Source organism: Budorcas taxicolor, chromosome 15, assembly GCF_023091745.1.
Source record: "Budorcas taxicolor isolate Tak-1 chromosome 15, Takin1.1, whole genome shotgun sequence".
NCBI lineage: Eukaryota > Metazoa > Chordata > Mammalia > Artiodactyla > Bovidae > Budorcas > Budorcas taxicolor.
The window spans coordinates 29,646,981-29,663,601 of NC_068924.1; the positions used below are offsets into that span (position 1 = coordinate 29,646,981).

The 16,621-nt window shown below is 55.2% G+C and overlaps 1 protein-coding gene across 1 annotated transcript in view; it reads right to left on the reverse strand.

Annotated features, from left to right (window-relative positions):
* Nucleotides 1-1,008: 1,008 nt before the first annotated feature.
* The window catches only part of NECTIN1 (nectin cell adhesion molecule 1), a 68,600-nt gene continuing 52,987 nt past the window's right edge, over nt 1,009-16,621 (reverse strand). Inside the window, exons 2-6 of the mRNA XM_052653230.1 lie at nt 14,639-14,989; nt 13,818-14,120; nt 13,249-13,366; nt 11,504-11,655; nt 1,009-1,602 (exon numbers count right to left, since the gene is read on the reverse strand). Of these exons, the coding sequence (XP_052509190.1) occupies nt 1,058-1,602; nt 11,504-11,655; nt 13,249-13,366; nt 13,818-14,120; nt 14,639-14,989 (1,469 nt within the window). The 3' untranslated portion in view covers nt 1,009-1,057. The remainder of the gene's footprint in view (nt 1,603-11,503; nt 11,656-13,248; nt 13,367-13,817; nt 14,121-14,638; nt 14,990-16,621) is intronic.

Sequence of the window (16,621 nt, forward strand, 5' to 3'; positions counted from 1 at the left end):
GTTCTTGATAGATAGGGAGAAATTCAAGAAACTTCCATGCTGTAGGAAGTGGCTAAGGGCCGGCCTGAGATGCTAGGGTGGAGGTACCTAGGGGGCTTGCCTCAGCTCTCCCTGGAAGCTTCTGAAGGCTGCCCCTCGCCCCTGTCCCATCCTCCGCTGGAAGGAGGGGGAGAGGCGGAGCAGAGAGGTGGGCCTTGGGCAGTGTCCAGCCGGGGTAAGGCATGTGACCCCAAGGGGAGCACGGGGTAGACACGAACGACGTGTGTGTGCATGTAGGTGTGGGTGTGTGTTGGTAGAGGTGCATGGGAAGTGTGGGCCAGAGTGACCTGGAGTCCTGCTATGTGGGGTGCAGACGGGCGAACAGGAACCACCAGAGCTGTGCCAACTTAACTCTCGGGAGGCCGATGAGGGGAAAAAACAAGGAAAACCAGCCTTCAGGAAAACACACTGACCAAGGCTCCAGGTGGGGACCTCAACTTGATTCACCTAACGAACAAAGACAGCCCTGGGTGCTTTGGAAAAGCCGTCCCCACCCCCTACCTCTGGTGTGCCATGGCTGCCTAGACCAGGGGTCCAAACTCCTACTGTGTCAGCTCATGGTGGGATGGGGAGGTTGCTGGGTTCCCTCTCCCAGGGAAAAACGAGCAGCATCTGGGGTCCAGGGGAGGGGGCTGTTCCTCTTGGAGCCCCTTCAGCCGTCCACCAGCAAGGGGAAGGACACGAACAAATTCCAGTGTTGGGGGCAGGGGAGGGCTGGCTCCCCAAACCCTGGAGGGATGCCCAGGTACACAAGACGAGAACAGGGCTCCCTGCAGAGGGCGGCAGGAAGGGGGTGGTCTGGGAAGGAAAGGTACAGCAACACCGAAGCCACAGTGAACACAACACCATGGGGCAGGGCCGGGGGCAGGGAGGAAATCAAAACAAAGCCAGGTCGTGTGCCCTGGGCTCCCAGGTTCCCCGGGCAGCTGCGTGAGTCTCTGGCGAGCTCCTGGAGTGGGCGGCGGGGGCAGGCAGGGGGCGTGCGGGTGGGGCTGGGACGGAGGCTCTGGACAGGGGTCTACACGTACCACTCCTTCTTGGAAATGAAAGACCCGTCGTTCTGAGAGACCATGTTCTCGGCCAAGTCCAGCTGCTCAGGGTCGTACTGGTAGCCCAGAGTCCGGTCCCCGTAGCCGTCCTGACGGGCCTCAGCCTCGTCCACCGTGAAGTAGGGCCGCTTGGCGTCCTCGTCATACTTGGGGTGGGGGCCGCCCACCTTGCGCTCGCCCCCTCCACCCTCCTCCTCCTCCTCCTCCTCGTAGCTGCTCCCGCCCAAGGGGCCGGCTTTCTTGTCGTCGTCCGAGTCCTCCGGGTACTGCAAGCTCTGGGCCATGGGCGGGTGGTGCTGGGGGACGCCCGCCTTGCTGTAGCCGTTGCCGTACACATGCTTCTTGGTGCTATAGTCGCCCTTGAAGGTGTGCCGGCGCCGGCGCAGGGCCACCACGATCCCGCCGACCACAATCAGCACCAGCAGGACGCTCCCCACCACGCCCCCAACGATGGCCGTGGGCACTGGCCCGGCGCGCCGCCCGTGTTCGGGAGGAGACGGGGTGTAGGGGAACTCTGGGTGAGGAAAAGAGAAGGAGGGGGACAGTGTCAGTGCCTGCTCCGGCGGCTGAGTCAGCAGGGGTGGCAGGGGAGGAAGGCGAGAGGGAGACGGGGAGGCGAAGGCAGGAAGTGAGCCCAAGGCCAGCTCTTGTTCTAGAGGCGTCCCAGCAACCCCCACCCCGCAAATCCAGGAGACCAGAAAGCGCGCTGGTAGCTGGAGCCGGAGAAGACAGGGGAGGAGACAGTCCCGTGGCCCCAGAGCCTCCACACTGACTTTCTCCTTGAAGGGGAGCCAGTCCAGCCACGACCCGCTGTCCACACCAGTCGCATGACACCCAGTGTCCCTGACACCCCGTAAAGTAGTATGCTATTCATTTCCAGCTGGCACACGACGAGACAGGGCTTACAGAGGTTAAGTAATTTTCCCAAGGTCACCAGCCAATGACACATCGTTCTCTTGCACGGAGAGCCCGTGCGGAGGTCACCACTGCCCCTCTGCCCACACCTGCTGGTCACCGTGCCCTAGCAGCACGCCTTGGCTTCTGAGACGCCGAGCCTCGAGCAGACTGGGCGCCCCATGCCTGACTTCATCTGCTCCCAGGGTACAGACAGGAGGATGGGCGCCCCAGTGCTGGCCCTGTAGATGCCCTGTGTGTGCCAGAAACCTGGGCTGTGGTTCTTGGCTGTGTTCTGGCCCTGCAGGGCAAGGTGGGGGCCGGGGGTGCAGCCAACGTGGGCTACGAGCAGAAGACACTCAACCTGACCGTGCAGAAAGGGGGCGTGAGAGCACGTGAGCACCAAAGATGATAAGTATACACAGGAGAGCGCGTGTGCGGGCACACACCCTTGCTGTCACACCAGCCCACATACCTGCGCTGCTGTGATGAGTGTGTGTGTACAAATATGTGCACGCTAAGGATGGAGGAGAAACTAGAAGGCAGAAAAAGTGAAAAGAGAAAGGAAGAGGGTGGGTGAGGAGGGAAGGCCGGGTGGGTGCCCCTGGGGCCAGGCAGAGGCCGAAGGGGTCCCCAGGTGAGGCTGAGGGAGGTGGTGCCCAGCACCGCCACAGGGTGGCACTGGAGACCGTGGCTGGCCTTGGACAGGAGGAGCCAGTGGGCAGGTCTGGGGCAGGCCTGGGCGGCTGACCTTGGCTGCTCTCAGCCCTCCTCTCTTCCAGCCAAGGGAGAGGGTCGATGTGGGCCTATGTTTTGGCCTCTGGGAATCGGTTTCTGCCAGCTCACTCCCTGATTCAGCATCACTCACTCCGTGGGAATCCTGTTCCTCCTATGAGGCCAGTCCCTCCTCCCAGAAGTGGAGCTGGTCTGGGGTGTGAGTGTGTGGTGTGCTGTCTGTAGCGGCGGGAGCAGGGCAGGGATTCTAGAAGAGAAGACGAAGGGCTGTCCAGGAGCTCATGCTAGAAGGGCTAGTGAAAACATGGGGACCACATGAAGGGGTCCGTTTGTGTAAAGACAAAGCAAAGTGGGTGATTAAGTAGTTAATCCCACTAGGGGATTGTAAGTAGAAAAAATGTGGGAGACCCCTGTAAGCTAATGATTACTCAAGAAAGCAAGTTTGCTTAACCACAAAACCAAGCAGGCTTGCTTAGCAAAAAATCCCTGCAACAGAAGCTCAGGACCTGGCCCCAGGCAATAAAACAGTGGTGACACGAGGCCCACATTCTGACCAGTGAACTCAGTAAATTAACGATCCCTAGGACATGGTCTCTGCATACATATAAAACAGCAATTTGTGGACCTAGCTTGACCATGTGGGGACAAGGAAACTTCCCTGCTCAACCTGGAGGAAGAGCTGATGATGGAAGCATGATGTCTACTTAAGAATGACAAAGATGTCTTCTCTCCCTTCCCACTTTTTTTTTTTTTATTATTACAAAACTGTAGCCCAGTAAGTTTTTGGAGTGTGGCACCCCCTCGCCCACCTGCTTGTAAGCCTCACAAGCATCCTATCCTAATAAATCACTTCTTATCTATCACTTTGCTTCTTGCTGTGCTGAGACCTATGGTACCAGAGCTCTTCAGAGCCCCCGAAATGCCACTCGATGGTTTCAGAGCCACCCAGAAGCTCCTGCTCCTGGCCTCTCGCAGGGGGGAGTTGGTAGAAAGAAGCACACCCCCTGAAGACTCAGCTTCCCACTTGTCACCATGTCCTTGGTGCGGGTCACCGAGTGGCTGCCCAATAAATGTTTATGGAATATTTGTCCTCACCGCCCACTTCCAGAACAATGTCCCTGAAGCTCAAGTGTCTTCTCCTGGTTCACCAGGTCCCATCTGTCTACTGCCTTGAAAAGGGCTCCACACCTGCTCCCTGTGAGGTGGGAGCTGCCACCACAAGAAACGCCCAAGAGGCAGCTGGCAGAAACCTGACGGCCTCTGTACTTTCAACCTGCCAGCTTCCTCTTCAGTTCTCACCCCATACCTGTGTGCTCTTGCCTCTTGCCACCTGCCTCATCATCGCTCCACCCACCCACCGACTCACCCATCCACTCAGCAAACACGTACCGACCATCTATTTATTTCACTAGTCACAGGATACAAATAACTCAGGACCCAGCTGAGGAACCAAATGACACTCTTAGGCAAAGCAGCATGCAGACATCAAGGGTGCTGGTGGTTAAGCGCTTTAGGAGTGCAGGGCAAGAAAGCATTGTGGCCTGGTGCTTGGAAAGGCTTTTTGGAGGAGAGAAGACTGAGGCCAAGCCTTGAAAGATGATGAGGACTTGGAGAGGCCAGCAGAATAAGGAAGGCATCAGGTAGAGAGACCTACCCTTCCTTTCTGACTTGTTTCCTTTGCCTCCCGAAAAATACAAGGAGTCCTTGACCCTCGGCTTTCTTTTTGGAGAGTTCTGTGTGCAGACTGCACTGTGGGGGCCTTCTCTCTGCCCCAGGAGCCTGGCTGGGGGCTCCATCCTCAGACCTTACCCTCTGCTTTCTGTCCTCAGGGAAGACCTGGCCTCAGGGTCATGAGTTACCTCAATCCTGCTGGCTCTCCAAACCATCTTGGGTAGCTAGCTCTGCCTGCAACTCTGAGGCTTTAACTCCAAAGGCCTCACAGACCACCGTTTCCCAGACGTGGCCATGGAACCTCGAGCCATCGGCTCAGAGGGTGGGCAAAAATACTGGGGCCAAATGCTTTGGGAAACGTACTGTAGACGAAGCATCAGAGCCCATCTTCTCACGCACACTGTGAACTGTAAGGAACACGCAGTGCTTCCTAGCCTACTGGAACACAAACCCCACCCTTCGTGACTCAAGGAGCATTCATGGGACAAGTATTTGGGGACATGCTTTGAACGTTCTTCTGTTTAGCACATCCTCCTTTGGGATCCTCTCCACCCGCATCCTCCCACAACGTGTCCACCATCTTCCCTCAAACCCCTTCCATTCAACACCACATTCAACACCATTTGACTGCTCTTCTGGCTTGGAATTTCATTTATCTTTGACTATTCCTTCTTCATCTCTTGGGTCAAAATCTGCCATCAAATCTTGTGGACTCCTGCTACTGAGCAGCTTCTCGCCTGACACCATGTTTTACTGTTATAGTGGATCCCTGAATCTCCCACCTTCATTTGGTCTCTGCCCCACTTTAGTCACCCCATCCACAGTCATTAGGATAATTTTCACTGTGTAGACACTATCACTCCCTTTCTCAAAGACTCACAATGACGTCCCCATTGCCTGTTGGACCATGCCAGTCTGGTTTTCAAAACTTCATCTCGGGTCTGGCCAACTTGCTGTCCAATTCATTCTTTACTGCAGATCTTTGTTCTTGCTAATTCCCCTGCCAGGAACCGCCCTACCTCATCCCCTCCTGCCTATTTTAGTGCTTCTGTCTCTTCTTTGTTTTGCTTTTTCATCTCCAGCTCACACTTCTCTTTTTCCTTCAGAACTGTTACCTACCAGCGGTCTGTAGCTCTCATTCTTATCTAAACAAGAGCTCATTCCATTTTGTTAATCATATAACATATTACAGTAAAGCCTGATAGAGCAACTTGCAATAAATGCATACTAGGATCTACCATGATTGGCTCTGGTCCTTCTGCCAGTTTTCAAGAGGCTCAAATTCTCTTCTGCAGGAACAGGGAAAGGGGTGGAGGAGGTGGCAGCATCATGATAATTGGGGACTGACAACTCAGTGTGTTACAGTTGTGTGCAACATTAGTTCCACTGTATTTACTTTTATGCTCTCTGTAGAAACCGAAACCCAAGAAAAGCAAATCCCTCCTATTTTTCACTTGACTACACTGGATTTTGGAGGGCCTACTCATCATGGTCTGGTAAGGTGAACTGTATTACCCATGTCATGAGTGGCTGGTGTCCCAAACTAGCTGTAAATCCAAATTCAAAGTAAATCTCGCACCTGACCTCTTCTCACCTTCTTCATCACTACTACCCTGATCCCAACCACTGTCATCTTTCACCTGGATTATTGCAATAGCTGCTTAACTGGCTTCCCCAGTTCCCTTTCCTCTATAGACTATTCTCAACACGGCAGCCACAGAGATGCCATTAACTCTGAGAGCTGAAGACGCTCTCCCTGATCTGTGCCTCTGCCTTCATCTCTTGCTTTCCTCCTAGCTCACTCTGCTCCCAGTTTCCTCAGGGCCTTTGCACTGGCAGCTCTGTACCCTGGAAGGCTCCTGCCCCAGGGGTCCTAGGCTCACTCCCTTGCCTCCTTCTCATCGAGGTCACCGTCTCGCAGAGACCTTCCTTGACTAACTTATTGCAAATCACAGCCTGCCCTTAGCACTGTGAATCCCTTACCCTGCTTTTTTCTTTTTTCCATATCACCTTCAAAATGACCACATAATTTTTCAAATGTATTTTATCTGTTATTTGTTGTAGTCCTCCTTAAGCTAAAGCATAAGCTTCATGGGGACAGCGGCTTTGGCTCACCGATGTACCCCGAGGCACATAGGCTGCTTGGCACATGGTCAGAGTTCAAGCACATTTGGTGAGTGAATACTACAAAGGCAAGGTCATGTCTTAGAGGTGAGTCTGTAGGCCTCTTTCCCTTCTAGAGCCTTCATATAATCCCCCCTGTCCTAAGTCCTACTCCTTGCCTGGGGAATTCCATGGACAGAGGAGCCTGGCGGGCTACAGTCCATAGAGTCACAGAAAGTCGGACACGACTGAGGCGACTTAGCATGCATGCGTGCATGCATGCAAGCATGCCCTAAGTCCTAAGCCAGCTTATTCTTCCCTGGAGATTTTTGGGACCAAAGGGAACCTTGGCTATTTTTCCAACTTGAGGGTCAGCCTGCCTAGAGGCAGAGGACTGGTTAGGATGACCTTCCAGCCTTGCAGACTTCGACGTGAAGATGCTGAGTGAGGGTGTGGAAGGAGTGGATGTGGGGACCTAACTCATTTGTAAGCAGAGGTGGCTGCCTGGTGTGGAATGGAGCACCCTCCCCTTCCACCCCTCCAGCTGTCACATTCAGCCAGTAGCTCCTGTCTTCGTGCCAGGAGCAGAGCCTCAAAGGCCGCAGCTGGTGGGAGAGAAGAGTTGGGCCGTGGGGGTCTTGTGCACTTCCTGGTGGGGGCCCCGCCGGCTCCCCTCACTTCCGCTAACAAAGGGGCAGCCAGGCCCTGTTGCTGAAGGCCGGCAGCCTCCCCTCTGGGATCACAGGCTGGCTGGGACCCCAGGGCAGTGGGGGCTCCACATTTCCTTGGGTCTAGGGGTTTCCTGACTGAGGTGGGTGGGCTGGTATGTGGGGGCCTTTGATGGCTCGGAGGTGGAGTGAGGGTTAGTTAGGGTTTACAGTCTGGCTCTAGTATCCAGAGGAGGTTTGGGATCAACGTCTGGGCTTCTCAACGCCTGCTGCTTCTTCAGGCAGGCAGGCAGGCAGGCAGAGCGCGGGCCCCAGAAGCCTCGGCCGGGGAGGCTGTGAGAACTACACCTCCCAGCATGCAGCGCTGCAGGCCTGGGGACGGGGGTGGGGAGGCCTGAGGTCAAGCTCTGGGAAGCCCTTCTGCAGCTGCAGCAGCTGTGCACTGTGCAGAGCAGCGGGCAGGGCCTCATCACGGCGGCGCTGGAGGAGAACTGAATCCTCCCAGGGGTACAGACGCAGCTGCCCACCCCACAGGCTCCCCAACGGGCTGCCATGTGTGGCCTGGAGCAGGGCACGAAGGCCCTCAGCCCTCTGCACGCTCAGCACTCAGACAGCACTCTCCTGCTTGCCCGTGCACGTTTACATGCTCAGAGGCACACGCCTACTCACAGGCTCACACAGCCCTCCCCTCCAGAGGGACCTCCAAGCCCCACCAACCCTTGGTCAGAAGGACTCCCAGCCTAAGGTGCAGACCCTGTTGCCTCACCCCCTCTCCCCACCCCGATGGCTGAGGGGCTCTGCACCGGAAATGGAAATTGGGGACCCCCTGCACTCCAGGGGCTTCCCTGCCGGCTCCTGGGAGGGCTCTGGACACTCTTCTCAGGACACCCCTGTCACATGCACCGGACTGATGTTGCCTCCTTTGGCCTCTTTAGTCTGGTCAAGGCTATACCCTAGGCTCCTTCTCGGCCCCCAGCATTGCCCTCAGAAGGTGGAGGAAGGAGAACTCACAGCTTTGGGGTCAAATCCATGAAGCTGCTCTTGGGAAATGGACTTCCTTGAGGGCCCCGTGAAGCATACCTGCAAACTCTGGTGGGTCTGTCTCCTCTGCTCTCAGCTGCACGGCCACAGCCTGGCCTGTGGTTTCCCTCTAGAAAAACCCTCATTGTGCACACAACCCCTAACTGGTTCCCAAGTGCCATCCACACAGCCCCGCAGGAGCTCGGTCTTCGTCACCCTCCTCACCTCGCTGCTTCTCTGCTGAGCACCCTTCAGAGGCTCCCCGTGCCCAAGAGGGAGGAAGCCCCGCTCCTCTGCTCCTGCCCACTTGCTCAGCCATTGTCTTTCCAAATGCTCCGCCTGTCAGGGAACCCCCACTTTCCCCATCATCGCCCACCACTCATCCTTGGAGGAACGACTCAGAGATGACCTTTCCCAGGATCCGGGACTGCCCCAAGAAGTCAGGGATAAAGTGGATCTGTACAGGCGATGCGGTGACCCTGCACACACATGTGTCTCTGGCACACGCCCTGCTGCACGCCTTTCCCCGCCCTGTTCTTCGTCTCTCCTTCTCCAGATGAGCCCAGGGCAGAACTATTACCTGGATGGATGGCCAGAATGAAAAATTAAATTTCCACTTATCCATCTCGTTCATGCATTCCCTCCAGACCAGCAGGGCTTGGAGCACAGGGCAAGGCTGTGTTCCCCCCAGAGACCAGTCGACAGGGATGAAGGCAGGTGGGGTTCGCGGCTGCGTGGATATTGCCCTTGAGTATGAGAACAAACAGCTCTGAAAAGGCTCAGGCCGCCTGGTTGAGTCTTCCTGAGGGGCTGAGAGACCTTCCCTGGGGGACGGCTAGCTACACAGCTCCTGGGCCCATTAATGATTCCGCGAGCATCACACCTCCCTGGCTCCTGCTTAACTGGGCGTCAACAACAGAGTCCCCTTATACAAGGCCCTTCTCACCCCCGATGTGTGAATCTTTGGTGGCCGCCCCCACCCTGCTCTGTACTCAGGGAATACGAGAGGACACGCTGAGCGCCTCTTCTAGCTGGAGCCCTGTGTGACCCCCTGCCCCATCCACCTTTCCCTAAAGACCACCTCGGCCTGACCACAGACCCCACGGAGGGAGCCATTGGTGCGATCATGCCCTAGGAGATGGCTCCCCCTCCACGCTGGTTTCCCTTTCTTCCTCTCTGTTCCCAGCCTGGATCTGGGAAGTTGCCCTCTTTCCTTCCCCCTTGCTCCTGGATCTGATGACTCCCTCTGATGAGCAGCCCTGCCTTCATGGTGGTCCCGCATCTCCCTAGACTTTGGGAGAAGGGAGGCCTTGACTTTCCTGTCCTGGCCCTGCCTCTGGGGTAGGGCACACCATTTGGCCTTGAGGCCTCTGGCCAGTCCACTCATGCTGGGGAATGGGATCAATGGGATGTCATTGCTCTGGGGTTTCTTGGCCTCTGCCCCTGATTTCCCACTCAGCAGTTTCCCCAGAAAGCCTGCCTGCTTGAGGGGGATGTAGTGATTGTGTCAGGGCATCCACGCTGTGTGCTGGGATGTGGAAAGTGGACTTGGCGTGAGTATAAGAAGAGCAAGATAAATATGCTGATCTCCATATGAAGCCGAGGCTCTACAAGGTGAAGGCCACACAGAGCCAGGAAGAGCCCGTACGCAAACACAGTCAGGCCACGTCTGTGCTGTCCCTCAGACGACCTGCCTCCCCCAGGGGAGCACGTTCCCTTATGACCAGTGTTCACCCTTCGATGCTGCATGGCCCCAGGGCCAGAGCTTATGCCCCTAGGAGGCTCTTTCTGAGCTTTCCTTTGCTCAAATTTTCTCCAGGGGGTAAGAAGTGTGTGACTCTGGCCCTTCCATCCTTGCCAACTTATGGGAACCCCCCAAATCCTAGATTGTCTCCAGGCTCCACCTCTGACACCTCTTTTTTGGGGGAGGGGGTAAAGTCGAAAAGAATAGGTTTATTATTTTGCCAGGCAAAGGGGGACACAGCGGGCTCATGCCCTTAAAAATTTTGTGTCCCTCTGACACTTCTATCACCTTAACCAGTCCGAGAGCCAAAGGCAGGGAGTTGAAGAAAAGAGCAAGTGACAAGTGACTCCACTCTCCTCCTGACCCCTGGCTAGAGAGGTGACAGAACAGCCCCGAAGACAGGTAGGTACAGCCCCTGGACAGCTTTGGAATGTTCTATCAGCAGCTGAGCCTTGTATGCACCCCTAGATGAGGCCTCCCACTTCTGAGAAACAGGTTCAGAGCCAATGCATCCTCAGGACTTGTCCAAGCTCTGCTCCTGGAGCCCAGTAACCACCATCCAACTTCCTATATGCCTGAGCCTAGCTTATGTCTCCATGAGGCCACTTCCTGTCCAGCTCTGTAGCAGCATGACACCCTCACAGGTCACTACCCATCCTAAGAGTTTCTTCCTGTTATTTTCTCACCCTGCAGCTAGCTCAGGTACAGGTTAAAGACACCCTGGTTGCAAAGTTGTGATGGCAGTTTACCCCTCTATCAGCTTGTTTTGATCCTTCTATTAATAATGATAATGACAGAGCCAAGATAATAACCATTGAACACGGGCCATTTATTGACAGACTGGTCTGTGCTGAGTGCTTGGCCTACATATATAAATTCTAACAACAAGTCTTGCAGGCATGTCATAATATGCCCATTTTACAGATGAGGGCTTGTGTGCAGCTGCTGACATGGAAGCCCATACTCTTTTCACGTCTCATGTGATGTCTCCCCCAGAACATCCCAACCCGTGTGTTCTCTTTGCCCTAAGAGGTCAGGAGGCTGAATCTCCCTCCCATCTGCCCTGACAGAGAAAAATGCAGGGAAAACAGCAGTCCACTCACAGCACACACAGACCACCGTGACTGTGGGCTTCCTCCTGGCCTTCCCCTCTGAATCCCTGCTTGAGGTAAGCCCCACCCTCCAGCCCATGAGGATTTTCTGAACTACAGGAGCAGAACTCAGAGGAGATAAGGTCCTCCCTCCAGCCCACCCCACCAAGCCAGCATCACAGGTGTGTTGTCGCAGATCCAGGAGAAGGCTCTTACCAGCCCCCACCACTCCCAGCACTGCTGGAAACAGCACTTCCTCCTTCCCTCCTGAAGACTCCGCCCTGCCCATTCTGACTGAGCGGGGTCACCCTGTTTCACACACAGCCTTCATAGAGGAAAGAGAGACCAATGGCCACAGCTGAAAGGAGAACCAGAGAAGCAGGAACAGGAGAAGCAAACTTCCTCCCATGACCCAGCCCTAAGGTGGGGGATGCTGGCAGCAGAGGAAGCAGTGGGTGGGGAGAGGCAGGGAAGAATGCAGCTTCCTACCTGTGATATTGACCTCCACCTGGCCTGAGCGGGTGCCGATGGGGTTGGTGGCCTCACAGATGTAGGTTCCTGCCAGGCTGTAGTTGATGGGTCCCCTGAAGAAGAGAGTTCTGTTCTGGGCCTCCACGCCCTTGGGGAGGGAGCCATTCAGCCTGCAGGGGTTGGGAGACAAGGCAGAGCGTTATGATTCTCCAGCCCCACGAAGCTACCCCTGTGTTACCCACCTGACTCCAAGACCATCAGCCCTTTGGCTGCGTTAATAGGCAGCATCTGTCTTGGAAGGAGTGAAAACAACAAAAGCAACAGTAATCTCTTGCATGTGGCAGTTTTACATTATTCTGTGTTTCACATTTGCTCATCACAGCACCGAAATGCAGATGGCACAGGTAGATACTGGCCCCACAGCATCTAAGAGACACTATGTAAGAGAAACCAGGTTCAAGGCCAAGGAAACATAGCTAGAAAGTGACAACTGGGGATCTCACCAGCTCTTTGGACTCTCAGCACATTGCTCTTTTTACTACACTGGTTCTTGATAGTTCTTGGTTTCCTAGGCAGTTGGTTAATAACCTAGAGTCCTAACCCTGAATCTGGGTTAAGAAATGGCAACCCACTCCAGTACTTTTGCCTAGGAAATCCCATGGACAGAGGAACCTGGTGGGCTACAGTTCATGGAGTTGTAGGGAGTTGGACATGACTTAGTGACTAAATAACAACAACCTCAAATCTACTAAAACTGGGGTCCTGGCCTAGAATTTTAACAGGCTACTCGGGTAATGAGACTTGACCCATGTTTAGGAACTGTGTTCCATTTCACCATCTCCTTTCCTTGCTGGGCATATCACAAGTCTTTTTTATGCCGGGAGAGTTCCAGAAGTTTCCTGTACCCAGAAGACCCTTTTCCTTCCTCTTGATCCTCAGTGCCACAAAACTTTTGGACCCAGAACTGAAACTGGCAAGGAAGCCCTGGCCACTCACACCTTCAGAGCCACTCCTGGTCCCAGGAAGTGGATGGTAACAAACAGCTAGGGTGTGCCAGTGCCTCTACTTCCTGGAAAAAGAACGCAGACACAGTCTGGGCAGCCATCCTCTGGCCACCCAAGTCAACCTACTTCTTGGCTTCCCCATGCCCCTCTCCTTCTGTGTGTTCCATCCAGCTGTTCTCTGGGAAGAACCTTGGCTCAGGCTGTCACAGCTGGCTGGAGGGGGAGACTAGACCCAGAAAGGTTTAAGCCCCCGAACCACGAAGCCAAGAATGGGACTGGCCTTGGGGTAAGCACTCCATGGACACAGGTGTTCTGGGCTGACTGCTGCTTCTCCCTGAGCATCTGGGGGTGCTGGAGAGAAGGAAAAGGAACCGAGAGATCTGAGATGCTCCAGAAAGCCAGCCTCCCTGGGGACACCTCGGTAAAAATAAATACTGGGGGCTGGGATGGGAGTGACTCAGACTGAATCACCAAAGGAGAATGACAACGTTCTTGATTAGGAAGCAGAAAGGAGGCAGATCACGAGGGAAGCCCCCCTGGCAGAATGGTTTGTCCTGCTGACCCTGATGCAGTCAAACATGGGAGGGTGTGTGTGTGTGTGTGTGTGTGTGTGTGTGTGTGTGTGTCTCATGGCCTCTCTCCTTCTCACTGAAAAACCTGAATCTAGACCTTCATTTCCTCCCTGCCCAACGTTTCTGGAGGTGGAATGGGTGCAGCAAGGTTGCTTGCAAGGCGACCAGCCAGCCCCGCAGCACTTACGTCGTCCAGTGGTACTCAGTGGCTGGGGGGTTGGCATCGGCTTTGCACGTGAGCTTCACATCCATCCGCTGCAGGTACCAGTTGCCATCAAACCCCTCGATGGTCACCTCGGGCTCGTCTGTGAGACAAGAGGTGATGTTTGGAAAGGATGAGGTCAGGAGAACAGGACTTGGGGCGGGGGGTCGGGGGTAGCCTCAGAGGGTGATGAGCCTCAGATGGGGAAAAGACAAGGAAAAAGCCAGAAGATGAGGGAAGAGTGACAGGGGTTGGGAGGTCACAGACCCTCAGAGTAGAAGCAGCAGGGGAAACAAGGCAGGGGGGAGAGGGCAGGCAAAGGGAGAAGACAGGGCAAGAGAGGACGGGAAAACAAAGTGCCCCCAGAAAGGGAGGCGGAAGGAGAAGAGGAAAGAGGAAGGAAGGATAAGCCGGTGAGGGAAGAAGGGGCGGGGAGAGGGGCAGGAGGTGGGAAGAAAAGGAGGGAGGGCTGCTAAGAGCGGGGTGGTGGGAGGGGACAGTATGTGCCCCGCCCCCGCCCCGAGGCCCCGCCCCCAACGCCCTGCCGCGCTCACACTGCACGTTGAGGGTGAGGCTTTCCCAGAAGCGGTCCATGTGGTAGTTGACTATGCAGGCCAGGGACTGCCGGTGGGCTTCTCGGCTGGGCACCAGGCGGTAGCGGCTGATGACGGTCACCGTGCCGTTGGGGTTCCGGATCTCCTGGTACTCCGCCTCGCCCTTCAGCCGCGTTTCCCAGGACACCACACTGGGAGGCTTCCCATTGGCTGACGTGCAGGTGGCCACCAGGACCTTTTCATCCTGCCCCTTCCTGGCTCGAAGCACTGCCTGGGTGCCCTCTATCCAGTTGGTGGGTTTGGCTGCCGGGAACAAGAGAGTGCAATGGGTCTGGCTCTGCTGTCTTATCAAGGACGCACAGGCTGGGAGGGCAGGCGCCTGCCAGGCCTTGCTTCAAGGTCACCCTGGGCATCCTTGCCTCTCAGCTGTGCTTCACCAAGGCCCCTCCCAGCACTTCTCACAGGGACCTCCTTGGGTCTCACCCATGCCTTTCCTGCTCTCTTCTTTGTATGAGCTTTTGCCAAGCACAAGTCTTCCTGGAGTCTTGGCATGCTCTCCTACCATGGTGTCTGCCTGCTTCCTGGCCACCCAGAAAGTGCCCCACAGTGGGGCTTCAACCTGAATACTGATCCTCAACTCTGCCCACAGCTAAGGCCAGCCTCCATCCCTAGTGAACGGGGACAGCATGGCAAGAAGGGACTGAAAGTGCCACGTCCAGAGCTTGGGAGCATGCCAACCCAAGGAGAACCTCTGCATCCACTGAAGATGGCCCAGCCCCCAGGATGTGCCCAAGCAGAGAGGCACGGTCAGGTCAGCTTACCCATCACAGTGAGATTGAGCTGGCTCTCTCGGTTGCCCGCAGGGAAGGTGGCAAACTCGCAGATGTAGACGCCCTCGTCCTCCAGCTCCAGGCGGGAGAGGCGGATGGTACCATCTGTGAAGGAGGGCCGCAGGAACTCCACGCGCTCGCGGTATGGGGCCAGCACCGAGACGCCCATGGCTGGGTTGTAGATGGCCACGTTCTGCTTGGAGCCATTGGTGGCCTTCTGCCATGTGACCTGGGTGATCTTCACACCCGGCAGCGGGTTGGCGAAGCTGCAGTGAAGCACCACGTCCGTGCCGATGAAGCCGTACATGGAGTCGTTGACCTGGACCATCTGGGCGTGGGCACCTGGTCGAGAGAGAGGGCAGAGGGTGGTCAGGGTCTGCCAGAGCCCCCACCCCGACTCCCTGTGTGCTGGTCTTTTATTTTCTAGCAGTCATTATTTTAAAACTTCTGACTATAAAAATAATAATTATCTGTTTTTAGAAGAACTGGGGGGGATATTGACAAATACTGAGAAGAAAATGACAACCCATGATTCCACCACTCAGATGTATCACTGATCACCTGATGGGAAGTCACCTCTTGTTCAGGCTTTTCAGGTGGCACTAGTGGTAAAAGAACCCACCGGTCAATGCGGGAGACAGAAGAGATGCGGGTTAGATCCTGGGTCAGGAAGATCCCCTGGAGAAGAGCATGGCAACCCACTCCAGTATGCCTCCCTGGAGAATCCCATAGACAGAGAAGCCTGGCAGCCTATAGTCCATAGTGCTGCAGAGTCAGACATGACTAAAGTGACTTAGCACGCACGCACAACCTCTTTCACGTTCTTCTCCATATATCTTGGTAACCGTGTTTGTTTTTTTTAAAAGTCATACTGTACATACTATTCCTTAAGCTGTGTTTTCATTTAGAGATATATTATCAATGCTGCTCCATGGCAGTAAATATCCCTCCACACCCTTATTTTTGATGAGGGTTGAATGTGCTGCTTTTTGGGCAGAGGCCCAGCTGAGGAGCCACCAGCTTCTTCACCTTTCTGGGCCTCAGCTCCCTTGTCTGATAAATGGGGTAGATAATCCAGTCCTCTCTAGCTCACAGGTTGCTAAGAGAACCAAATACTATGATGGATGAGGAGGCGTCAGGAGGCAGGAAGCGCTAGGGGAGCCCCAGGGGCCCCATCAGTAAGGCCACTCCCACTGTCTTCTCCCCATAAAGGTCTGAGTGCCTGGGCCCTGGAGTGCACTGGCTCAGCCCCCCTACCCAACCAGGCTGAGAGATGCAGGCGCTGCATGAGGCTCAGCCTCTCTGGCTCACGTTCGCCTTCTCAGTCATGTCTGGCTGTCATAACTTGGCATTTGACATCCTCATCATCCGGGCTGTGCCATTCTGTCCACATCTCTCTGTACACGAGGCCTTCCAACCACATCCAACTGGACTGTTCCACGGAATATGCCATGTTTCTGAGTTTCCTTCCTCCTTCCTCCCGTTTTTGCGCCACTTTTTGAGTCTGTTATCAGCACTGGAGTCATGTCAATGAGAGATTCAGTCCCAGCCTCCAAGGAGCACAAAGCTGTAGAAGCTACACATCTAAGGCCACACAGTGAGACTTGTGAGATCAAACTGGGGCCCTTGGCGGTGAGAACATAGAGTCCTAACCACTGGGCCCCCAGGGAATGCCTGATGCTACACGTCTAGACTCCTGTCCCTGCAGTTCCCTAGAAGGCCCAGGCCCTTTTCCACCTATGGCTGTCCCGCTCAGGCCACCTCCTCCGGGAAGCTTCCCCAATCCTCTCAACCCTATAGTGGCTCTTTTCTCCCTGGGAATGTGGTTGTTCACACCTCTGGCTTCTCCTCTGCCAGATGATGAGCTCCTCAGAGCAGCCTTTGAGTCTTGTCCATCCCTGTAGCCCCAGTGCCGGGCCCAGCCTCCAGTCATAGTAGGTGCTCAGTAAACATTTGTGGCCAGACAGATGGCAG